General features: G+C 45.9%; 1 protein-coding gene across 3 annotated transcripts in view; it reads right to left on the reverse strand.

Moving 5' to 3' along the window:
• PRKDC (protein kinase, DNA-activated, catalytic subunit) overlaps positions 1 to 19,238 on the reverse strand; it is a 631,631-nt gene that overhangs the window by 435,606 nt on the left and 176,787 nt on the right. For 2 of the 3 annotated variants that reach the window (XM_056521838.1, XM_056521836.1), the window contains exons 23-25: positions 8,386 to 8,476; positions 7,641 to 7,804; positions 7,201 to 7,299 (exon numbers count right to left, since the gene is read on the reverse strand). In XM_056521838.1, the coding sequence (XP_056377813.1) occupies positions 7,201 to 7,299; positions 7,641 to 7,804; positions 8,386 to 8,476 (354 nt within the window). The remainder of the gene's footprint in view (positions 1 to 7,200; positions 7,300 to 7,640; positions 7,805 to 8,385; positions 8,477 to 19,238) is intronic. The other variant, XM_056521839.1, reaches the window with a different exon arrangement.

Raw genomic sequence — 19,238 nt, forward strand, 5'->3', positions numbered from 1 at the left:
CCAGCGCCTGGAACTGCATGTCCCGGACGTCGGGAGATACGAATTCCACATCCCTAAAAGGATCGATTAAAAAATATTTTGAAACAATACAGTATCGCCAAATGAAAAATCGCCATAATCGAGCAAAGCGATTTTTTCTTACGCCCCTAGATCACACCAGGTCTCACTCCTGAGACCCACTGCAAACAATAGTTATTAACTGGGGAAGTGGGAGGCATTGCTCTCCTTTCCCTGGTCGGCCGAGAGATCCATACATTTCTTTACAGAGACCTCTATGAAGAGAAACTGATGCACCTCACGGCAAGCCAGGGAGTGGAGCATAATGCCACTACTTCCCTAGCTAATAACTTACAATTGCACTCAGGAGTGAGACCCAGTGTGATCTACAACTTTAGAAACTTGTCTAATCAACTTGTCAACATGTTTTTAATGACAGTAATGCTTTAACATAGGTATGTCTGTACAGTGACATATCTGTTACTGACCAGGACATTCGCCATACATTTACAACACTAGCACTATGCACCAAGCACATACCCAAATTATGTCAGCTTGATGTTAAAGTTGACATACTGCTGCCCTCGGCCTGAATTGGAGATGACTATCCAAAGGATAGGGGATAAGATGTCTGATCACGGGTGTCCCGCAGCTGGGACCCCCATGACCTATGTGCAGCACCCGGCTTCCTTTTGAATGCTGGGTGCGGGCGGCGGCGGTCGTGATGTCACGGCCACACCACCTCGTGACGTCATGCCATGCCCCCTCAATGCAAGTCTATGGGAGGGGGCATGGCGTGACGTCACGAGGGGGCATGGCCATGAAGTCACGACCCCTGCCACCCGCACCCAGCGTTTGCAACAAAATGTTCTGAACGCCAGGGCAGTGGAGTACCCCTTTAAGTATGACCTTATAGAGAGCCTGAATTTCCCTCAAGCATCTAGCAGAGGTGATGCTAAAGGTATGGATAAAGGTTACCTCAAAAGAAAGGTGTTTTATATTAAAGAAATCCAGAAGTTCAACCACTAGATTGTTCATGCAGCCATTTTTTTTTTGTCATTTGTTGGCCACACATGCTGTTACACAGTGCGATGTGTAGTTGACAAATGACGATTTTAAAAATGTTAAAACTCAGCCGATAAACAAGTGTTTGCTGATTTGTCAGATGACCATTGGCCCTTTTTCAAAGAGCAATTTTGTCCTGTTCCGCTGATAATTACACCATATAATTGGGCCCTTAGTCAAACTGAGGTTAAAGGGATCTGACCATGGGTCTTATCCTTGCATCGCTCATAACCTTTACATCCACTTCTGTATTCTGCTAGCAGGGTATCACAGAAGGCAGAAACTTTAAAAAGAAGTTTTGAAGCTTAATTTCAGGCCATTCTGGATGAAGCTAACATCGTTTGTAGGCCAGGTCTTGCCTGATTAAATGGGTAATTGCCCCACTAGTAGCAGAATGGTTTTTACAGTTTCAGGTATACAGCCAAAGTAAGGTTGCATTCACATCCTGATTTTGCTATACGGTAAGTGACCATATAGAAAACCGTATACATTGACCTACAATACAAAAATTTACACAACTAAATGTATCCGGTTGTGTATGTTTTTTTACTTGTATGGTTTTGTGCGTTTTTTTTTTCCCCTGTGCACAAAACCATAGTCTACCATGGTTTTGTGCACTGTTCTGTACTGTTTTTTACAGTTTACTCTGGAGCCGCCCGGGACTCCTGCAGTGCTGCAGGACTACTACTACTCCCATCATGGAATAGACTTTCATGATGGGAGCAGTAGTTTACCAGGCTGCAGGAGTCTGTTGGTGGCTGGGAGGACTACATTAGTGCTTTTACTACTACCCCCATCATGGAACAGTGTCTGTTCCATGTTGGGGGTTGTAGCACAGGGGCTGAGGAATTAAGACTCGCTGCAATCATAACTTATTAACAAGGGGAGCGGGTGGATGGAGTTTGCTACAGTGTGTCACCTTAGTAGTAAGGCGATTACATGGGGAGAAAGTTTGTTACAGTGTGCCATCCCAGTAGTAAGGTGATTACATGGGGAGGGGGTTTGTTACAGTGTGTCACCTTAGTAGTAAGGCGATTACACAAGGAGAGAGATTGTTACAGTGTGTCAACCCAGTAGTAAGGATATTACATGGGGAGAAAGTTTGCTATAGTGTGTCACTCTAGTAGTAAGGTGAATACATGAGGAGGAGGTTTATTACAGTGTGTCACCCCAGTAGTAAGGTGAAGCATGTCAAACAGCGGAGCAAAAGGGCAGGTTCAAGGTGCTGGCAAACTTAGTTTTGGCCTAGGGAAGCAAAATCACTGCACCAGCCCTGAGTTGATGAAAGACATTCCTGTTCAATGACGATTCTCTTGGACTGAAACTCCAGCTGAGAAAGTGTGCTACCTTGTTTTCTGTTCCTTTCAGATGGAATGTAGAATGGGACAGCAGATTTTCTACCGCTTAAGAGTAAATCCTTAAAGCGGGAGCCTGGGGGACCTGATTCCCCCTAGATGATGAAGTTAATTCATGGTCATTCGACTGTCTGAGAAAGGTTTTACATTATCATTTTGTAGGAAGGGAGTAGCTAAGGCCAGGAACCCTAAAGGAGCTTGTCAAGAAGTCTTGCCCACCCCAAGCCTGAAAAGCTAGCATGTGTGTGGATGGTCATAACCAGGACTTGACACCAGGTTAACCGTCTATGGATTATTTTTTTTTTTTTTTGCGCCACTAGTACAGGAAGAATCTTACCCTTTTATAAATATAAATCTTTATCTTGATTTTGATTTTTTTTTTTATTCCAGACTGACAGAATAGGTTTACAGCTAAAAGTATTGAAAAATTATGAAAGGGGTTGTTCAATACTAGAAAAGTAGGAGGAGTAAAAATGGGGGGAATGTTGAGAGCGCTGCTGTCAGATGGCGAAGGTTGGAGTCAAGGAACGGTATGAGCCAGCACTTATGCAGGACTAACTTTTATTGAAAAAAGAAGTCAAGACAGTAAAAACAGGACAACGCGTTTCGGCGCTCGCTGGCGCCTTCCTCAGGTCCACAATTATAACTACAGAAGAAACATATATATAGAGTTTCAAAAATACATCAATGGAAACTCAAACCAACTGGTTGGGAGAGTACAAAACAAATAGAAAATAAATAAGATAAAATAAAAATGAAAATGAAATAGACACGATAAATAGTGGTGATCAGGAAGATTGTGGTCTAAAAGCAGTGAGGTGTTGAGCAAGACAGCAGGTAAAACCACTTGTAAAATATAATAAAATCAAAATCAAAAATAAAAATACACATATGAAAAAGGGAAAAAAAAGGAAAAAAGGAAAAAAGGGGGGGAGCCTATGAGAGAGGGATTTTAATCTGTCCCCTCAGAAAGGCATGTGACCCCACTGAGTGTAGTGTAGCCAGCTAGAGGGGGGTTTTTATTGGAGGGACTTCAGAGGCTATGCACCGGACAGGCAGAGCCAGAGCTGCTGAGGCCGGGTATATGATAGGCTGAGCCTGCGGCTGGATGCAGGCATGTAGCTGGGGAACAGAGTTCCCCAGATCGCCGCAGGATAGTGGGTAGGGGGAGAGATAAAGATGTACTTACATATGTGCAGTCCTAGCCGGAGTTCCTGCGGGCGGGCTCGTGAGTACGGAGCATTGGCGCTCCATTTTATGCACGAGCGCCGCCAATAGAAGCGCACTTCCGGTTTTGCTTGATCACTTCCGGTCATGCGCAATAGACAGCGGGATCGCCTGAGTCGCCGCGGGAGTGCGGCAGGCGCATGTGGCAATGGATGGGGACCTCGGAGGGTGTGAAAGAGATGTATTATTCTAAAATGAAATGGATTATTCGGAAATAAAATGGATGTGTAAATGGAGGATTGGGTTTGGCTGGATTATGTGGGTAGGGTCCTGGGGGTGGGTGGGAAAAGGTGTGGGGTGAGGGGAGGATGAGGCTGGGAATATACCCAAGAACACAAAGATCAAAAAAATCTTTGATAGACATTAGAACATCCTCTTAACAGACCCCATCCTAAAGAACCTGATCCCCAACAAACCCGGTTTGACCTTCCGGAGGGGACAAACCATCAAAAACATACTCGCTCCGAGCCGTCTAAGAAAAGAGAAAAAGAAAGAGTCACAGACCCTCACCCCGGGATCCTACAGATGTGGTAACCGAGGATGCCTCTGTTGCCAAACCATCTTACATGGAAGACAATCTTTCACCTCAAAAAATATTACCACAACATTCAGAATACAATCACATATGGACTGCGGATCCACATTTGTCATTTATCTAATTGACTGTGTGTGTGGCACATACTACATCGGCAGGACCACCCAGACCCTAAGAAAACGTCTCAACGGCCACAGACACAACTGAGATACCTCAAACACAGTGTGTCAAGACATATCCTGGAAGATCACAACAAGGACTTTTCGTGTCTAAGGATTACACCCATCGAGCATATCTCTGCAGAAATGGACAACAGACAAGCAGCCCTGAACAAACGGGAAGCGCATTGGATCTATAAATTAAAATGCCTGATGCCAGACTGTTTAAATGAATGTATAGAACTTTGAACCATGTCTCCACTCCCCCCCCATTTTCCCCCCCATTTCCTTCTTTCCCCCCCCCCTTTTGCTCCACCCCCCCCCCTCCCTGTCCCTTCACCTCTCCTCTCCCATCCTCGCCCCTTCCCCCCATCCCTCTTCCCCCAGGGTCCACCTCTTGGCTCCCCCCCCCTCCCTCCCCCCGCCCCTCCCATCTCCCTTTCCTCCCCCCCCCCCTTGCCCCTCTCCCCTCCCTTTCCTTCCCCCCTTCCCTTGGTCCACCTCCCAGCCTCCCCTCCCTTCCCATTCCCTCCCCCCCGCCCTTTCCACATCCCCCCCCCACACACTCCTCCCCGTCACTCACTTCACCTCCACCCATCACCCACCTGCCAGTCACATCATCCACCCCTTCCTTGCCCCCCCACACCCCTCCTTTCCCCCCCCCCACACACCCCTGTCCTCTTCCCGATCCTCCCCCTTTCCCCCACCCCATCCGTTTTTAAACCCCCCCCCCCCATTTCACTCTACACCCTTTCCCAGCCTCATCCTCCCCTCACCCCACACCTTTCCCCCCCCCACCCCCAGGACCCTACCCACATAATCCAGCCAAACCCAATCCTCCATTTACACATCCATTTTATTTCCGAATAATCCATTTCATTTTAGAATAATACATCTCTTTCAAACCCTCCAAGGTCCCCATCCATTGCCACATGCGCCTGCCGCACTCCCGCGGCGACTCAGGCGATCCCGATGTCTATTGCGCATGACCGGAAGTGATCACGCGAAACCGGAAGTGCGCTTCTATTGGCGGCGCTCGTGCATAAAATGGAGCGCCAATGCTCCGTACTCACGAGCCCGCCCGCAGGAACTCCGGCTAGGACTGCACATATGTAAGTACATCTTTATCTCTCCCCCTACCCACTATCCTGCGGCGATCTGGGGAACTCTGTTCCCCAGCTACATGCCTGCATCCAGCCGCAGGCTCAGCCTATCATATACCCGGCCTCAGCAGCTCTGGCTCTGCCTGTCCAGTGCATAGCCTCTGAAGTACCTCCAATAAAAACCCCCCTCTAGCTGGCTACACTACACTCAGTGGGGTCACATGCCTTTCTGAGGGGACAGATTAAAATCCCTCTCTCATAGGCTCCCCCCCTTTTTTCCCCTTTTTCATATGTGTATTTTTATTTTTGATTTTATTATATTTTACAAGTGGTTTTACCTGCTGTCTTGCTCAACACCTCACTGCTTTTAGACCACAATCATCCTGATCACCACTATTTATTGTGTCTATTTCATTTTAATTTTAATTTTATCTTATTTATTTTCTATGTGTTTTGTACTCTCCCAACCAGTTGGTTTGAGTTTCCATTGATGTATTTTTGAAAATCTATATAGATGTTTCTTCTGTAGTTGTAATTGTGGACCTGAGGAAGGCGCCAGCGAGCGCCGAAACGCGTTGTCCTGTTTTTACGGTCTTGACTTCTTTTTTCAATAAAAGTTAGTCCTGCATAAGTGCTGGCTCATACCGTTCCTTGACTCCAACCTTCGCCATCTGACAGCAGCGCTCTCAACATTCCCCCCATTTTTACTCCTCCTACTTTGCATGTTTGTCTGTCCTCTTTGGAAAGCCTTTTCCTTCCCACCACCATTGTGTACTATCGGCTCAAGGTCAGTACGCTACCATAGGTGTTTGACGGGTATTTCCATTTTTTACTTTTCCATAAAATACCACACAGGGAGCGCCCCACTCTTTTTCTCCTCCTTTCTACTCAATACTAGAAAAACACTGTCTGCTCACTGTAGATTCACTTCAACGTAGCTGAGCTGCAATACAAGACACAACCTGTGGACAGGAATGGTGCTGTTTATATATATATATAGATAGATAGATAGATAGATATATAGAGTGTTTTTCTAATACTGGACAACCCTTTAAAGTTATTGCTCTTGGAATGCAGTAGGAAAAAGTACAGTACTGTTATGGCTACAAACAATTTACTCGGTTGCTTAATTGGGAGACACAGGAACCATGATATTATATATATATAATATACATACACATATATATACATACATAAATACACATATATATATATATATATATATATATATATATATATATATATATATATATTTACTACTGCCACAAGGAGGCTGATACTAAGAAAAAAAAGGTTGGCTACTCCTCAGAAGGATATACCCACTCTCTGGCACTGAGCTAAATATATAAATATAGCTCTCCAGACCTGATAATTTCTTTATTATTTTACTAGAACCTTTAGAATTAATGTATCTCCTAAAAACATCAGTACAGTAAACATTTGGGTACTGCAAACTGTATGGTGAGGACATGACCATGGTGAGAACTTAGCCAAAGTTTATCTTATTAATTTTAAGGTCATCTGACAGCAGAGGGGATCTAAACTTTGTGAAGTCTTAGGTGAAAATCCAACATGACGCTCATAACTAAGATATGCCCCACAATAGTTAGGTAGGGAAACCCCTCATTAAATAGAGGCCCACTGTAGTTAGGTAGTTAATCCCCACTACTAGCTAGATGCCCGCAGTAGGCAGGTAGGTGGAAAATCCTTCCATTAGAAGAAGTAGAAAGTCTGAGAAGATAAGTAGGTAGATAACCCACCGCTTTTAGGTAGAAGCCCTTCCAGAAAATAGGCAGGTAGAGAGTCCCCATTATTGGGTTCGAAGTCCCCAGTAGCTTTTCAGGTAGGTAGAGAACCTCCTATAATGGTAGATGCCCACATAAGTCTCATTTAAAAAGTACCCTCCAAAAGAAAATAAAAATCCTATTCACCTTTCCTTTACCGCAGCATCCTCCATTCTCTTAGAGGTGTAGGACCTTCTTCGCTCTGCTATTCACAGTGGTGCAGAACCTGTGATGTGATTAAATTATGATCGCGCCTGGCAGTTCCTGCACCACTTAGGATAACAGTGGAAACGTTTAAAAGGCCTCTGCGCAGAAACGGAGGAAGAGGTGAGAGGGATTTTTATTATATTTAAGGTCTGCGGATATCAAGACGTTACTTTTTTAAAATAAAAAATTAACAATAAATACAAAGGTACTTTAGTCTGTCTGTCACTGGCAGAAAGTGCTAGGTCTGTGACGCGTGGCAGAAAAGTGTCCAAGTAGATCACAGGTTTCAGATCAGCAAATGGTACAGCAAAACTCAGTCTTTTTTCTGTGTCCCATGATACATGCTTCTTTATCATTTCTTCAGTAGATGTAGCTTTTGAAGAAAAACAGACAATTAAAATACTAAAAAAATATATATCCCCATACCATACTCTTATGGTTTACGATAGATGATGGGAACGGTTTGTCTATTACTCTTTTCCCTCTTTACATTTGTTTCTAAGCACAAGAAAATAACAGTATTATTGATGTAGAACAAAAGTTACCAACAGTGACAGAAAAGCGACAGTCTCCTATTTATCTATGGATCAAACCACTTAAAGCTTAACTGCAATCACACTCCAGCAGCAGGATATCTGTCTAAATCTCCCACAAGTTTGTAGTCTGAGACTTGCCCAAGACTGCAGCGATCAGGATACGGAATTTCCTAAAGTCCCATAGACTTTGTATGGGACTTTAGGCAAATCCGTATCCCGATTGCTGTCATCTCGGGCAAGTCTCAGGCTACAAAGTTGCAAGAGATTTGAACAGATATTCTGCCACCGAAGCATGATTGCAGTTGTGCGGCAAATAAAGAGATCAGTATGACTGGGTGCACAAATTAATGTAAAATCATGTAATTACCATCATTACCTATGGGAAACAAGGTCACAAGAAAACAAAAACAAACTATACCTGTTACCAGGCTGCGATTAATGTGTCCCCCAAGAGATCCAAGTAAACGTACAACTCTACTTCTTACTGCTGTCAAAGAGGAGTCATCATTCTACAAAACAACCAAAAGTAAAAATGATCCCTGGTTTACAAATTACATAGACACATCAAAGACCATCAAATAAGTATAAGAATTGAATCCACTTTGGCGAGTATAGACAGCAATTGGTGGCTTAGGGTAGGTTCACACCAAATGAACCGGCCAGTTTAAAAGCAAATCCCCACTGCAAACCTCTTCTACTCTGTGCAGTTCCCGAGACAAACAGAGATGTCAGCAGAGAGTACTGTTGCCAGGCAGAAAACAACATCTCAACTTCAGCAGCTGATAATTATTGAAAGGATTAAGATTTTTTAATAGAGGTAATTTACAAATCTGTTTAACTTTCTGGAGCCAGTTGATATAAAAAAAATTAAGTTTTTTCCTGGAATACCCCTTTAAACTGCCTAAATATAAGAAAGGATTAGTAAATCTGCCCCTTTGTTTACATACAGATCAGTGATGACAAAATAGTGATCTAGCAGTCTATCACTGTTGTGTTGAAGGAACACACAGATCATTATCTTCAATAATATAAAGGAAATAAATGAATTTTGTACTAAAGTAGCTTCAGGTTTTTCAAAATATGAGACATTTAGTGCATAATTAGAAAACTAATGGGGTGTTTGTGTAACATGTTTGGTTTGGTAGCTAGGTGTGGAGATTAGTGTACATGTATTAGGAATCGCTACATGCAAGAGACCATAGAAGACCAAAAAGTTAGCAGAGCACCACATAGGGTAATTGTTACTAACAAGTAGAAAAGTAATACCACATGAATATACCAGGCTCACCTAGAAAGGTTGTGGGGAAAGCCACAACATCAACGTCACACAAATCAATACCACTCCGGGGACACAAATGTCCTTATCTATGCAGGCAGTGTTCTTTATTGCATCAGACTTGTAAATGCACTATAAAATGCAGCCGAAGAAAGATAAAACCAAACTCAGACAGCAAAAGGAGAATGGTGACCAAAATGCAGGCAGGTTAGAACTAATAAAAGATTTATTTGGTCCTGTTTTCAGAGCCCTATGGCTCCTTCCTCAAATACAATGACAATAAAACATAAAATAACAATCATGTGCATATACCGTACATTTATGTTTTATTGCCATTGTCCTTGTATCTAAGGAAGGAGCCATAGAGCTCCGAAAACGTGTTCATATGGGATCAAATAAATCTTCTAGTTGTCTGGATTTCATTTTATTTTTCTTCAGCTAAATTACATGATGCAAGAGAATCATTTTGAAGCAATTATTAATTGTGTCTAGGTTGACTATATAAGATCTAATAAATAAAAACAAACCTACACAAATTTGGTATGCTATTTGTACCACAAAGAAGAAAAAAACACAAAAAAACAACACACACTTTTAGAATGCAGCATTATAAAAGACTAAATTTAGCTATGTGCATCAAGGCCTGAATTACTCCTATAAAATCCTATAAAATGTGGAAATCCTATAGCCCGACGCCCGGGACAAGTAGTTTTGGGTGCCGGGCAGGTGAATTGTTCATAGATTTAGCCCTGTATCGGGCGAGCAGGGACAGACCGACGTCCCCCTTATTTTTCTTTAATGCTGGTGTGAGGCGCAGGAGCCGATGGAAGTCTTCACCTCACACCGGCACTCAGAGTGTATGGAGGGGGCGGCGGCCTCCAGCTGACTGCAGAGCCCCCTTATCTCCCCTCCCGGAGGATGCAGCTCTACACAAGAAGACACAGCAGGGTGAGAGAAAGGACGTAGACAGCTCCGTGCACAGCTCCATCCCCCACACACAGCTCCCCCCTCCCCGGCTCTGTCTAGACAGGACCTAATCCACCACGGGGCGGTTGCTAGTTTGCACGGGGAAAACACAGAGCAGGGGGGAGGGGAGAGAGGAGAGGACGGAAATCTCACCTCACACCGGCCGGGACTACAGCTCTGATGTCCACTCATGGCGGCTCAGGTGAGGAGGCCGAGAATACAGGCGGCGGCAGGAAGGGTGGTTGTATATGTATGGTGTGAGTGTATGTGTGATGTGTATGTAATGTATGATGGGGGAGGATGGTGTATATCAGTGTTTCCCAACCAGGGTGCCTCCAGCTGTTGCAAAACTACAACTCCCAGCATGCCCTGGGCTTGCTGGGAGTTGTAGTTTTGCAACAGCTGGAGGCACCCTGGTTGGGAAACGCTGGTGGATATGTATGGTGTGAGTGTATGTGTGTATGATGTCTAAGTGTGATGTGTGTGTAATGTATAATGTGTGTATGATGTCTAAGTGTGATGTGTGTGTAATGTATAATGTGTGTATGATGTCTAAGTGTGATGTGTGTGTATGATGTCTAAGTGTGATGTGTGTGTAATGTATAATGTGTGTATGATGTCTAAGTGTGATGTGTATGTAATGTATAATGTGTGTATGATGTCTAAGTGTGGTGTGTGTGTAATGTATAATGTGTGTATGATGTCTATGTGTGATGTGTATGTAATGTATAATGTGTGTATGATGTCTAAGTGTGATGTGTATGTAATGTATAATGTGTGTATGATGTCTAAGTGTGATGTGTATGTAAAGTATAATGTTTGTATGATGTCTAAGTGTGATGTGTATGTAATGTATAATGTGTGTATGATGTCTGTGTGTGATGTGTATGTAATGTATGATGTGTGTATGATGTCTGTGTGTGATGTGTATGTAATGTATAATGTGTGTATGATGTCTGTGTGTGATGTGTATGTAATGTATAATGTGTGTATGATGTCTAAGTGTGATGTGTATGTAATGTATAATGTGTGTATGATGTCTAAGTGTGATGTGTATGTAATGTATAATGTGTGTATGATGTCTAAGTGTGATGTGTATGTAATGTATAATGTGTGTATGATGTCTAAGTGTGATGTGTATGTAATGTATGGTGTGTGTATAATGTCTAAGTGTGATGTGTATGTGATGTATGATGTGGGGGGGCAGCGGCAGGTGTATGTATGATGTGTGCATATGTATGGTGTATATGTATGGTGTGAGTGTATGTGTGTATGTAATGTATGATGTGGGGGGGGGCAGTGGCGTGTGTGTGTGTGTGTATGTATGTATATGGGGGCAGTGTCTGGTGTATGTATGATGTGTATGCATAAATGTTTTGTTTAGGAGCAGACGGGCATTTGGGCAGTTGTGCCATCTCATTTTATTTATTTTTAGTGGCACCCGCACTAAATTTCACCCCGAGAATCCCACCCTTCATACTCACCCGCCAACCAAGAGCCCCACGGATGCACACAAACACGCCCGAACCCAAACTACAACTCCCAGCATGTTGGACCTTAACCTAAACTGTAGAACTATAAAGTGTAACATGCTGGGAGTTGTAGTTTTGGTTCGGGTCAGCTGCAGAGCTATAGGCTGCATCAGGGCATGCTGGGTGTTGTAGTTACTAACTGTAATTCCCAGTATTCCTTGACACAGACTATGTCTCTGCAGCTGACACAAACCAAAACTACAACTCCCAGCATGTTACACAATAACCTTAACTGTACTACTATACAGTGCAACATGCTGCAACACCCACACAACCATAGGCTGTATCAGGGCATGCTGGGTGTTGTAGTTATCTAGTAACTAAATGCAACTTCCAGCATTTTCGGACACAAAATGCAGCACATAAACTGGAGAAGCAGAACCCCCCCCCGAGTAACACATAAGTCCCTATTGAGACTGAAAAAAAGTGCTTAAAATATTTTAAAAAGTGCGTATACATGTGAATAAGCCCCTTTCCTAATAAAAGTTTCCAATTTTCTTTAAATAAAAATAATGTACAAAAATAAACATAAGTGGTATCGCTACATGTGGAAATGTCAAGACTATTAAAATATAATGTTAATTAAACTGTACGGTGAACGGTGGAAATGTAAAAAAATAGTCCAGAATTGTTCATTTTTGGTCACTTCATATTAAAAATTTTTTATAAGGTGATCAAAGTTACATCTAGACTTTTCTGGGCTTGTCTCGGGTGTAAGAGGAGCTACAGCTCTCCCGCCGGTTATAGCCTGGCATGCTGTAATCACCTATTAACCCATTAGATCTCCGCTGTCAGCAGTGTCTAAAGGGATCTTAGATCCATCCCTGGTGGTCTATTGTGGGGGGGGGGGGGGGGGGGGGGGGGGAATCAGACTATTTTGGTGAAAATTATTTTATCTGCCAGGACAAGTGGATTTTCTTGAGGGACAAGTAGATTGTGTTCCGCTTTAGTCCCTTGGACAAGTAGTTTTTTTTTTTATTTCCACACCCCTGAAAAGGATTAAAGGGGATATTTACACAAGCCCATTGCCCTCTGCTATTGTTTTAAAATACAGTTCATTTTTAGAAGTCAATGCAGCAGAAGATTTTAAGCCCCCAAAATCGCCATTGTCCAACTGTATTTATACCTGGTTGCCCAGCTATCCATCCTGTAGTAGTTATATTTTTCATGGCCATGTATGAACAGTAGATATTTATTACTTTTTTACTGCGGTATTCCCTTCTTTCTGTGCAGTGAGACAGCACAAGCACACACTGACATATCTCTGCACAGATAAAACTAGGAAACTTTATTCTTTCTGCTTCCAATGAAGAAACAGCTGTTATCTAACCATGTGCATCACTTGCCACAGTTCAACAAGTGCTTAAAAGGGGTACTCCGGTGCTCTAGCGTTCTGAACATTTTGTTCAGAATGCTTGGAGGTGGAGGCCATGATCGTTGACCGCCACACCCCCTTCCCATAGACATGAATGGAGACGTGACATGACCAGGGGCATGGCAGTGACATCACGACCACTGCTGCAGTAACTCTGCGTTTGTTTAGAGAGCCGTGTGCTGCTCTGAAAAACCCCGGGGGTGGGGGTGTGTGCAGAAGCAGGTCCCCCGTGATCATACATCTTATCCCCTATCCTTTGGATAGGGGATATAATGTCTATCAGCGGAGTACTCCTTTAAGCATTACTAACTTTAACTCTCATATTTCTGTGTGTTCGCCACATGGCTATGCGCACAGTCCAATGGCGAACAAAGGGATAGAATAGGTTGAGTGTTTACTTACCGTAAAATCTCTTTCTCAAAGGATCCATTGGGGGACACACACCGTGGGTGTATGCTGCTGTCTCTAGGAGGTGTGACACTATGGTAATAAAAAAAAGTCGGCTTCTCCCAGCAGGATATACCCGCCTTCAGGCCCTGAGGTAATAAGTTTAAGTTCCAGAGCAATGGGAGAGGACCAACAGGTCAAAGGAAAACCCAAACTGTCCGAGAACCAGAAGAAAAAAACATAAATGAACACACCCTCGGACAGAGAACCAAAGGAAACCCCAAAAAAGGTCGGGAGCTGTGTCTCCCAATGGATCCTTCGAGAAAGATTTTACGGTAAGTAAACAAAAATCTCCTTTTCTCTATCGGCTTCATTGGGGGACACAGACCGTGGGACTTACCAAAGCCGTCCCTTGGGTGGGCAGATAAGCAGTCAGGCAGACGGCCGGTCCACTGCCGCCTGCAACACTTTATGGCCCAGACTAGCATCACCCGATGCGAAGGTATGAACTCTGTTAGAAGCCAGAGGCCGCTGGAAAAGAGTAGCAAGGGCCAAAACCTGACCTTTAACCCCTTAACGACGCAGGACGTATATTTACGTCCTGCGCCGGCTCCCGCGATATGAAGCGGGATCGCGCTGCGATCCCGCATCATATCGCGTCGGTCCCGGCGCTAATCAACGGCCGGGACCCGCGGCTAATACCACACATCGCCGATCGTGGCGATGTGCGGTAATAACCCTTTAGAAGCGGCGGTCAAAGCTGACCGCCGCTTCTAAAGTGAAACTGAAAGTATCCCGGCTGCTCAGTCGGGCTGTTCGGGACCGCCGCGGTGAAATCGCGGCGTCCCGAACAGCTAATCGGACACCGGGAGGGCTCTTACCTGCCTCCTCGGTGTCCGATCGACGAATGACTGCTCCGTGCCTGAGATCCAGGCAGGAGCAGTCAAGCGCCGATAATGCTGATCACAGGCGTGTTAATACACGCCTGTGATCAGGATGAGAGATCAGTGTGTGCAGTGTTATAGGTCCCTATGGGACCTATAACACTGCAAAAAAAAAGTAAAAAAAAAGTGTTAATAAAGGTCATTTAACCCCTTCCCTAATTAAAGTTTGAATCACCCCCCTTTTCCCATAAAAAAAATAAAACAGTGTAAAAAAAATAAATAAATAAACATATGTGGTATCGCCCCGTGCGTAAATGTCCGAACTATAAAAATATATCATTAATTAAGCCGTACGGTCAATGGTGTACGCGCAAAAAAATTCCAAAGTCCAAAAAAGCGTATTTTGGTCACTTTTTATAACATTAAAAAATGAATAAAAAGTGATCAAAAAGTCCGATCAAAACAAAAATCATACCGTTAAAAACTTCAGATCACGGCACAAAAAATGAGTCCTCATACCACCCCGTACGTGGAAAAATAAAAAAGTTATAGGGGTCAGAAGATGACATTTTTAAACGTATAAATTTTCCTGCATGTAGTTATGATTTTTTCCAGAAGTGCGACAAAATCAAACCTATATAAGTAGGGTATCATTTTAACCGTATGGACCTACAGAATAATGATAAGGTGTAATTTTTACCGAAATATGCACTGCGTAGAAACGGAAGCCCCCAAAAGTTACAAAATGGCGTTTTTTTTCTGATTTTGTCGCACAATGATTTTTTTTTCCGTTTCGCCGTGCATTTTTGGGTAAAATGACTAATGTCACTGCAAAGTAGAATTGGCGACGCAAAAAATAAGCCATAATATGGATTTTTAGGTGGAAAATTGAAAGGGTTATGATTTTTAAAAGGTAAGGAGGAAAAAAAACGTAAGTGCAAAAACGGAAAAACCCTGAGTCCTTAAGGGGTTAAGGGAACTGAGAGACAACCCCAGTTCCAAACCCGACTGCAAAAAGGAGAGAAGATGGGGAACCGAGAAGGTTACAGGGGAGAAGACCTGAGCTTCACACCAACGAAAATAAGACCGCCAAGTACGGTGGTAAATTCTTGCGGAGGAGGGCTTACGAGCCCTGAGCATGGTGTGAATGACTTGGGAAGAGAACCCGCGGGCCCTCAAAACCGCGGTCTCAACAGCCACGCCGTCAAATGCAGCGACTGTAAATTGGGGTGGCAAGGAGGACCCTGAGAGAGCAGGTCCGGACGGAGCGGAAGGCGCAGTGGAGCGTCGTCCAGGAGCCTGACTACGTCGGCGTACCACGACCTTTGGGGCCAATCTGGAGCTACCAGAATGGCGGGGACGTCCTCTGTTTTGAGCTTCCTCAGCACCCTGGAAAGGAGCGGAAGGGGAGGGAACAGATAGAGTAGGACAAACCCCGCCCAAGGAATCAATAGGGCGTCCACGGCCAGAGCCTGAGGGTCCCGGGACTTGGACACAAAAGGAAGGATCTTCCGACTGTGCCGGACCGTGAAGAGGTCCACGTCTGGAATGCCCCAGAGGTCGCAGAGTTGCGTGAAAACCTCTGGATGTAGAGACCACTCGCCGGGGTCGGGTGAGGACCGACAGAGGAAGTCCGCTTCCTAGTTGAGCACCCCCAGAATGTGAATCGCCGAAATGGCCGGAACCTTGCTGTCCGCCCAGATGAGAATCTTGGTCACCTCGGCCATGGCTGCCGAGCTGCGAGTGCCACCTTGTCGATTTATGTACGCCAACGCCGTGGCGTTGTCCGACTGGACGCGGACAGGACTAAAGCCAGGACTCCCAATGAAGAAGACAAAGAAGAATCGCCCGCAATTCCAATATATTTATCGGAAAAAGGGCCTCGCGGGGAGACCAGAGTCTCTGAACCATCCAATCCCTGAACATGCCGCCCCAGCCCGACAGGCTGGCATCTGTTGTAATTACCTGCCAGTGAAGGGGAAGAAAGGACCGCCCTTGGAGAAGCAGGGGGGAGCAAAGCCACCAGAGCAGAGACTGACGGACCCTGCGAGGGAGAACAATCTGACAATCGAGGGACAGAGGAGACCTGTCCCACCGAGAGAGAATTGCCAGTTGAAGAGGGCGGTAAAGAAACTGGCAAAGGGTACGGCCTCCATAGTTGTCACCATCCGACCCAGGACTTCCATACAAGTGCGGATGGAGACTGAGCCATGGGTCCGAAGGGAGTGGACCCCCGACAGAAGCACCAGACGTTTGTCCGGCGGGAGGCAAATTCAGGCAGAGGCCGTGTCGAAGCGAAGTCCCAAGAAGGTTAGAGACTGGGTAGGAGAGAGGACTGGGCTCTGGTTGGAGCCTTGATGAGAAGGTCGTCCAGGTAGGGTATCACAGAGACTCCCCTCGACCGTAACAGGCCCATCACTGTCGCAAGCATCTTGGTAAAGACACGAGGAGCCGTGGCCAGGCCAAAGGGGGGGGGGGGGCTACGAATTAAAAATGCCCCTCCGGAACAGCAAAGCGGAGGTACCGATGATGACCTGGAAATATTGGGACATGGAGGTAGGTATCCTTAATGTCCACCGAGGAAGAAACTCCCCTTGTCCCAGGGACGCCACCACCGAACGGAGAGACTACATTCGGAAGCGGGGGATAAGATGACGGTTGAGACGCTTAAGGTAGAAAAGGAGACCGGGGAGCCTGGGATCGAAAAAAGCGATCCCTCAGAAGGGAGGCGAATTTGATTCGGTAACCGTTGGACACCACGTCCCTGACCCAAGAGTCTTGAATGTGTGAGGTCCAGATGTCTCGAAAAAGTAAGAGACGACCTCCCACCCGAGAAAAAAAACGCGGGTGGGGGCTTCACTTCATGCAGAAGTGGGTTTGCGGTTGCCTGATTTGGGCGCAAACCGGCCGGACCGGTCGCCTCAGAGATAATCTCATCAAGGCGCCTGCCAAAAAGACGGCCACCCGTAAAGGGAAGTTCAGTGAGAGACTTTTTGGAAGCGGCATCCGCATTCCAAGTTTTAAGCCACATAGAGCGGCGGAGAGCCGCTAGGTGACCCACAGCAAAGACAGAACAACGGGCTGACTGCATGGAAGCCGCGCAGAGGAAGTCCCCAGCTTTAGAACATTGGAGAGCCAGAGCAGACAGATCCTCTGGGGGGGATCCCGCTAAGATACCCTGATGGAGCTTTAGGCACCACTCCGACAGAGCCTTGGACACCCATGTCGAGGCGAAGATGGGAAGAAGAGAAGAGCCAGCTGCTTCAGGGGCAAACTTCGATAAGGATTCTAAATTTTTGTCCATGGAATCCTTGAAGGCAGCGGCATCTGCCAGTGGCAGTGTAGTCGCCTTAGAGATCCGGGAGATTGGTGGATCCACTGAGGGAGGGGAAACCACCTTAGTGACAAGGTCCTTGTCAAATGGATAACGTTCTTGAATCGTCTTGATTCCCGGGAACCTCTTGTCTGGATGTTTCCATGCAGATTCCAGAATGGCGTCAAAGTCAGCGTGAGAGCTGAACCTTTGAGGTGCTGGCTTAGCACGATGAAAGGATACTCCTGGGAGGGGCGTGGCTCGGCGCGCGCGAGATTAACCGTGCTGACTGAGGGCTCCCGCCGGACCGCATAATTTGGGGCTGATTCTACTGCTATGGGAGGCAGGTCCCACAAAAAGAATAAAAAGAGCTCCGCTACCGCCAGAGACCGTCCCGGCACCAACCCCTGCTTTTTTACCTGCTCGGCGCGCTCCTCCTCAGCCACGCGGCCTTCAGCACTGCCGCCGCCATCACCGCTCACTCCAGCGATACGTTCATACTGCCTTCCTCCTGGCCCCGAGATGAGCGCAGGACAGAGAAACCCTGCTGACAGAGCGGCAGCACCCACAGCCGCTCCGGAGACCGCCGGCCCTCACAGACAGCTGACGGCTGTTTCCCTGACCCCGCTCCCGTGTGGTGCGAGAGAAGGGACCCGTAGCTCACAGGCCCCGACTCTACAGAAGGGTGCGGCCTCCTCCCGGACCACGCCAGAGCCTACAGGGAGTGGAGGCCTCGTCCCTGCGACTCTCAGCACTTCCAGAGGTGAGAGGGAAGATTATAACTTGGGGGCAAAACCAGACCGGCAGCCCCCTGACCCCTCCACCCTGACCCAGATGGGAGACATTAACCCCTCACCTCCTGACACAGTTTCCCCAGGCACCAGAGCTGAGAGACTTGCGATCATACCCTCTGGGGGCCCTGCACCTCCCTCTCATAAAAGGACATTGCAACCTGCCACCAGCACTTACCCACAATCTGGGAAAGACCTGATATCTCCTCGCAGAGAACATGATCACACTCTCCCCTCTGTCCAACACCCAGTGCCTGGTCCACCTGCAATCAATCAATGCTGTTAATTGGGCAGACACCATGGACTCTGACACTCCACATTCTGACTCTGGATCTCATGACTCTACACCGGATAGTGACACCCCTGACTATTGGGGAGCCAGTCCACCCGCTAAAAATAAATTATTTAAGACGCCAAAGAAGGCCACACCAAGATCTTCCTCTCAGAAAACTCATTCATCTTCAGATGATACCCCAACTGAGTACCAACAGAAACATAAGACGGAAAACAAAACACCTAACCGCCGCCTGACCGCAAGTCCAGTCCCACCCAATCCACTCCTGCCATCCCCAGAGGCGGCGAAAAACACTCTCAAAAACCACCCGGAACTACAGGCCCTGCTGGCCTTATTGCCTACAAAAGCTGACATACAGACCATGGCCACTGATTTGAGATTGGCTTGGCAAAAAGACTTGAAACCGGTTGAGACGGACATTGCTCAGATGAAAGATAAAATTACTACCTTGG

This window comes from Hyla sarda, chromosome 5, assembly GCF_029499605.1.
Source record: "Hyla sarda isolate aHylSar1 chromosome 5, aHylSar1.hap1, whole genome shotgun sequence".
In the NCBI taxonomy this organism is placed as follows: Eukaryota; Metazoa; Chordata; class Amphibia; order Anura; family Hylidae; genus Hyla; species Hyla sarda.